Consider the following 6,915-nt stretch of genomic DNA (forward strand, 5'->3'; position numbering starts at 1 on the left):
GATAACCTAAGAATCTTATCGCATATACCTTAAGGTTGGCAATCACTCCCTTGTAGTCGTGAAGGGTCTCGTGTCCGCCTTGACCGTCTCCAGTCCATTCACGACACAACGTCACTAAATTACCGAGGTGTAACAAATATAGTGCAGTTCTGCAAAACAAAGTGAGGTTGAGTTAAACTCTTAATCTAATTCATATTTTTTATAGGTGATGTATTGTTCTGCAGAATACATGTGATGATTGAAACTATATGAGTGTGGAGTGGTGCCGCTCCTATGAAATTGTGACGGATTTACGAGCACTCATGAATATTAGGACACGCACATGGCCTCTTAGCGCAAAACCGCGATAACAACAAAGATTTTGCGAGTATGATGTGATAGAATAAGACCATGGGCTTACAAAAAAATTCTTGGTTCATAAAAGTTCTAAACTTCACCAATTGTTCTGTAAGTATATATAATCTTGTTTTATCTGGGTCTGGTTCATAGTCTACGAGACACCAAATTCGACGCATTGTACTCACATGTGAAAACCCAGTAATACTTCTTTATTTCATTCTATTTCTTAATATTCTTTTTGAGATATGTGGGGAGTTGTTGAACAAATATTGTTAATATCTCAAAAAGAATTGTTAGAAAATCAATTAATCAAATGTTACTTTGTAAAGCAGTAACACACCCTTGCTTCAAGCAATTACTTGTTAGTGAATAGCCTTGAAATGGCTTTGTCAGTTACAAAAGTTAGTCTTCAATTGTAACAAACAATTTACTATTCTTTAGGAGCCTTTAGTCCTCTTTAATCCTAATAATATCTTTTACCGTTGGAAACATTTTTCAGCCATTCACCAAGTTATTCAACTAATATGAATTCTACTCTTTCTTTTGGGAGTCGATACAATTTAAAGAGAATACATCAACATATCTTCTTCCTCCTATTTTCCTTTTGCTGGGTTTTATAATATTGCTTAAATCATTGTTAGATTCTGATTTCTAATTTTGGACTAGAATAGCTTGTTGAATCCTGAGGATACACCCATACCAAGTAAAATATCCTTAAGGACAGTGTCTTAATTTGACATGCCTCAAGCTTTCAAGAATTTCCTACAAGGTTTGTGATCAAGTATTTTCCGACAAGATTTGTGATCAAGTATTTTCCGTAAAATTTCGAATAAGGAGTAATATTCTGTCCTAGTAGTTAGGAGATGCAAGTAAATTTTTTTACCAAAATGACAATATTTATCAATTTGCTCCGGTAAACTGAATGATAAAATGTTTGGTTCTGCAAACCATCACAAAGACAGCAATCGTCAGAGGTGAAAAAGATATTGACCCTTTTATTATAGATACTCATCTCAAACACTTTATACAAAAAGGAAAACTTTCAAACTTGGAACGACATTCGTCCCCTTGCATCTCTCTTTGTGCTTCACATCTTTTTACAAGACCCTTCATCTGCCTTCTCTTACATCAAGATCACAGGATATCATCCTCACTTGATTAATTAAATCATATAGTTTTACGAATGATGCAAGCTACAATACAGGATCATCGTCGAGCTGAACGAGTATCAATCGCTCAATCTTGACTAACTTCTTTTGTAACAGAGGTGCTTAATTCTATGCTAGAGAGAGCTGCTTCAATATCTTTGGCTTCAGCAGAATCTGCATACTTAAGGAATTGATCAATATCTGTGCTACCAGCTCTTCTATGATGGTACCATCGTCGATGTGCTTTAGGCTTCCTTTCGCTAACTGCAATAGAAATGTCATTTGGAAAGAGGTCTCTCAGAACAAAGGCATGAATGATGGTGGTCACAAGCAGTCCTGTCACTGTGAGTGTAGAAAGAGTGCAAAGTATGACAACCAGAATCTTTGTCACAATGGTGTTAACCATGATTGAGTATTTGATGGTGGCAATAGCAGCTCCGGTCATCGGAAAAGTGTAAGCCCACCAAGCCAATGAGAACCTGAAGCCTCTGAAGAAATTAATGCGAACGGCCTGTAAATGAATAAGAAAAGCACAAAGGAAATGGATCAGCTTGCTAGTAAAACATAAGAAGCACCAAAATTTTGTAAATGTTAAAATGACACTATGCCAGACTTATAGCCTGTTGGGACAAGCTTTTGGGAAGCCAAAAGTGCTTGTTTTTTTCTTTATTTTTTTTGTTTTAAAAAGTGCTTATTTTAGAAAGTTGAGGTGTTTGACCAAGCTTTTAGAGAAAAAATTAAGTGGGTTTAAGTAGCAGCAGAAACTGTTTTTCTGAAGCTAAAAAGAGTAGTTTTTCCTCATAAGCACATTTGAAACATTGGTCAAACACAAAGTACTACTCTACTATTGACAAAAGTACCTTTCAAATTGATTAGCCAAACACAAATTGTTGTTCTCCAAAAGTATTTTTTTGAAAAGCACTTCCGACAAAAAACACTTTTCAAAATAACCAAATGTTGGAAGCTTGGCCTTAGCTGATAGGTATATGATGCATTCAATTGGTCACTTGACTATCTTGTTGACTTACCAGCGAGAAATAAAGGAACAAGGCAATGAAGTATGCAATCCTAGCTCCATAATCGAAGGACCCTTGGATATTTGCCCATGCCATAGAAGCAACACTAGGGGCAGCAACAAATAGAAAGAACACAGGATGAAGCTCTTTTGGAAGTGTCTCATTTGTTGGAAGTCTTTGGTAGAGAGTTACAAACAGAACAGTGTAATGAGCCAATCCAACAGCAAAGAAGAAAATTGGCCCTTCTTTTAGTCCCATGGATGCACCAAGCAAGGAACCAACAAAATTCCCCACAACTGAGAGATGATTTGATGGATTGGCCACCTTTGAGAGCCTTCGTTGACCACCAGACATCCATTGCCCGTAAATCTTGAGCTCTAAACACAAGAATGGGGTCATAAGGACATACCATAAAGCATGAGGAAGGTTTTGATAAATTGAAGGTGGAAGTCCAAGTGCTAAGAATAGAAGTGCTATCCATGGAGCAAAGAAGAAGTTAACACGTATCGGGTGGTAGTACTCTCTACGAACTGCTTCAAAGTAGAAAATGATCTTCAGTGCATAAGTTAAAGTAACAATGACCATCAGTGCAACAGAGATGAACCAGAGCACGAGGTTTACGTCCATGCTTATGTTGAGGAATTTGGTCGAGGCAGAAGTGGCCAAGGCTTTCCACATTATAGCTTGGCTGCTAACGCCAAGAATAATACCAAACGATGAAATAGGGTAACGGAGTAGAAATGGCCATGTCTTGTCCTCTGGAAGCATACTTTCCTCAGAAGCCTGTAAAGGAAAAAAGCAATACCAACTCACTATCTTGATTCACCATAGAAATGAAAAGATGCAACAAGAAACAAAGTTTACAATGTGAAATCAATTCCAATTTAGGCACGTAACTTCTTTGTATTAACACCTTGAGGCTTACTCTTTAAGTACTCGCTCTTATTTTAGATAAACAAACATACCACAAAATAAGTAGTCACAAATAAGAAAATCAATTGTGTCCTCTAACAAGCATGCAGATTAGACTTAACCAAGTAAATTGATTCCACAACTATAGAGTGGAGAATGAATTGGAGCACAGGTGAAGAACCTTTACATTAGATTGCAGCTTGAGAGATCACATAGGTATCACATCACCAATTTTTTTTTTTTTTTTAAATCTTTTTTTCTCTGTGTTTGAAATGACTGAAAAGTAGTACTATGAACTTTTTATATACTTTGATGATCAGATGGTAACAGATGAAAAAGACAATCTTTTAATCCAACACAGTGAATCAAAATTAGTAGATAAAAGCAGAAAAAAAAAACATACCCTAAGCTTGTCAAGTTCTGGCCCCTCCAAGGCATCAAAATATCGGTCCACAGGAATATTAATAGGAGTATTAGCTTCCGGTTCAGCACTGGGTTGAGAGATGGACTCTTCTTCTATTTCGTGGTGCTTATTCCCACGCAAATTCGAGAATTGCCTCTCAAGCCTACCAGAAAATGTTTTGAAACTGTCAAATCTTTTGTCCTTAAGCTTGCTAATCCTGGGATGCCTAGGAAGTTCGCCGCTTGCAGTAGCTCCAGCTGAAGATGCAGTAGTAGTAGCAGCTCTTGGCATAGGCTGAGAATAAAACTTTGTTTGCTTATGATCTGTTGATGTAGCAGCAAACCCAGGAGTATCTATAGTCTCATTGTTATCAGTGAAGCCAACTTTTTTTGGAGTTGGTGGCATGCTAATGGATACTGCATGAATTCTGTCGCTCTCTTGCTCACCAGCAGCAGCTTCAGATATCTAGAAAGATCATACAAGTATTAGGCCAGTGAAGTGTCACACTACATGTTACAGACCAAGGTGAAATTAAGGTCAAATCTACACTCTAGACGCATAAATGGTACTTCCTACTTTGTTCAATGATCAACAACAAACAGAGGAAGATGCTGAAAATTACAAGATCAAAGATGCAACTATTTCTGTCTGCACTTTTTTTGTTTCAAATATTTAAAAGGTTATCATTAATCAAACTGGTACAGGAATCTGCTTATCTTGGGCTCAAACATGCAAAATGGTACTTAATGGTACATATAAGCAAGTCTACATCTCGTGGAAAAAGAAAGGAAAAAGTGTCTGAAAAGTAGTTCTGTAAGTACAAAATTTATGATATCTACTTCTCATCTTCAGAAAATTTCAAAGATCAAGCATTCAAATTTGAGTATTTTCCTTGCCATGTCCAGAAAGTTTTCTACTTTCTTGTAAAAGTTCAAATATATGGTCATCAATGTCAACAACAACATCAAAACTTCCTCAAGAAAAATTACAAGGGGTTAAGATAATTATCGTATATCACTCAAGGTTCCTTGCATCTGATAAATCACTAAAATATCAATAAATCAGCTTCTATTTAACTTCCACAGCATAATAAAGCTCAAGCTAATAGTACTACATATATCCTTTATCAGCAAAAGATGCAGAGCCAATAAAATCAATACAACTGAAAAACACAGCATTTAACCACTAAGGAGTAAGGTGGCTAAACATTATTAAGAAAAAAGAAAGATTTACCATAATTGATGAGTTCAGAGGGTGAGAATCTGGTGCAGGTTCAGTCTGATTTCTAATATGGTCATTCACTATGCTATCAAAGTCATTATCCATTTCAGAACTTATGAATCTGATAAGTGATGGAAGTCCTTCTGTAGAAACTTCGTTTGCAGGATGGATTTGTTCACTAGTTCCCATGCTTATTAATAAGTACACCTGTAAGAAAAAAATAACATTAATTATTAGGTATCTGCCAATTAGTAACTGTTAAACAACGTACAAAAACATATTAACTTTTATAGTTTAAGTTCTATATACGCACTAAAGTACTGTGCAACCAGGTCACTTAAGAGATAATTACTGCAGGTCACACCGATGGCGTAAAAAGTTCATTACACATTATGTACTGTACTTAAAATCTTATTTTCTTAAGCTCAATGATATATTAAGAAAGAAGGTTCAGTACGCATATTAATTTTTGACAAATATGGACAATTTCTCAACAGCAAAAAACAAACATATACCTGTTTGGTAAAGCAAGAACATGGATCATGCATTTATACCATATATACTTGTCATGAGTAATTAACATTTGCGAACTAAGTATGCCATAGGAGAAAATGGAAAAAGCTAAGACTCATTCAAGTTCTCTTTAACCAATAGTCTCTGCATTTGACCTCTCTAGAACTCGGTCGCCTTCCTTTGTGCAGACATAATAAAAGATTTAAAAATTACAAAAATAAGAAGAAGAAACAAAAGACAATCCACTACTACTTTTGAACAACTAATAGTGCAGGATCGATCAAAAAAAAAAAAAATCACTGCTTACCACTTAATTGTTTTGTTGCTTAAATGCAGACAATATAATGCAATAGTCCAATATGGGTTTTTTATGTCAATAGCAAAGCAATTTTCAAGAGGCTACAGTATTTATATGGATTGAAGATCCAAATATTAGCACTCAAAAGATCTGAACTTTCCTTTTGGGAGGGATGAAATAGGGAATATATAGCAAGACTAGAATGGAGAAACTTTGGAAAGACCAAAAGTTGTTGAGAAAAAAACACGAGTCTGCCAGCCTAAGAAAGCAGTATAAATAGAATTAAATTAATTAGTCATGCAATGTTCTTGGAAGCAGACATCAGTCCCATCATATGTGTTATTACAGCTGCCATGTATGAAAATAGAGGATAACAATCCGTTCAACAAAACATAAAATCATACGCGACAAGAAAGTTGAATAGTGTAGGAGTTTTAAATTTTGTGCACTGAGAGTATATAAATTACTCACACTATTGGACAAAGTTGAGACCACACAGGTGGAAAGGGGTGATCATGTGTAGGGGTGGGCACGGTATGGTATATACCGAATACCATACCAATACCGAAGTTTTTAATACCGCCGCTTTTGGTATTACTATTTTTGGACAGATTTGGTATTTAATTTAAATTTTCTTGGTATTCTAGACAGATTTGGTATTTATAAAATAGATACCGAGATACCATATACTGCATCAAGTTTATACTACATATATACAATCCATATATATTATATTTACTACTGCTAAATATATAGACTAGTTTTCGTAAAAAATTACATCACATCTCATTTAATGCCAATTTGTATCTAATAAAAAATTGTACCATCAAAGCTAACCTTTTATCCAATAGTTTCATGCTTTCTTTTTCACATATCTTGGCTGTGGAAGCCTTTAATTTGTCTCTCGCTTATTTTTCCAATACATTAAGACTCGAAATGGTGGAAATGGCCTATTCTCTCTGCTGCTGAATGAAATTTTTGGTGTAAAATTGTATAGGACTAAAGATTATGCTTAATTTTGGCTAATGTTGTTTAGACTTTGAAACTTTGACTACTCTATCGTGA

The 6,915-nt window shown here is 35.3% G+C and overlaps 1 protein-coding gene across 2 annotated transcripts; it reads right to left on the minus strand.

The window, feature by feature from the left end:
* Positions 1-1,307: 1,307 nt before the first annotated feature.
* Positions 1,308-6,314, minus strand: LOC132056497 (S-type anion channel SLAH2-like). 2 transcript variants are annotated; one of them, XM_059448722.1, is made up of 5 exons: positions 5,860-6,314; positions 5,052-5,246; positions 3,819-4,283; positions 2,516-3,286; positions 1,308-1,998 (listed from the first exon to the last, which is right to left on the minus strand). In XM_059448722.1, the coding sequence occupies exons 2-5, from the start codon at positions 5,226-5,228 to the stop codon at positions 1,576-1,578; spliced, it is 1,836 nt and encodes a 611-aa protein (XP_059304705.1). In that variant the 5' UTR covers positions 5,229-5,246; positions 5,860-6,314; the 3' UTR covers positions 1,308-1,575. The 2 variants fall into 2 exon arrangements, with proteins under 2 accessions (XP_059304705.1, XP_059304704.1); XM_059448721.1 differs by lacking the exon at positions 5,860-6,314 and adding an exon at positions 5,555-5,823.
* Positions 6,315-6,915: the final 601 nt, after the last annotated feature.

The sequence above is a fragment of the Lycium ferocissimum genome, chromosome 5 (assembly GCF_029784015.1).
Source record: "Lycium ferocissimum isolate CSIRO_LF1 chromosome 5, AGI_CSIRO_Lferr_CH_V1, whole genome shotgun sequence".
Taxonomy (NCBI): domain Eukaryota; kingdom Viridiplantae; phylum Streptophyta; class Magnoliopsida; order Solanales; family Solanaceae; genus Lycium; species Lycium ferocissimum.

What these genes read in the sequence shown, in the direction of transcription:
- LOC132056497 (XM_059448721.1), bottom strand. Translation starts at nt 5,587, where the DNA reads ATGCATGATCCATGTTCTTGCTTTACCAAACAG. An exon ending in GTTCTTGCTTTACCAAACAG is followed by an intron (nt 5,247 to 5,554) that starts GTATATGTTTGT and finishes TTTTTCTTACAG; the next exon opens with GTGTACTTATTAATAAGCAT. An exon ending in TGTTCCTTTATTTCTCGCTG is followed by an intron (nt 1,999 to 2,515) that starts GTAAGTCAACAA and finishes ATTCATTTACAG; the next exon opens with GCCGTTCGCATTAATTTCTT.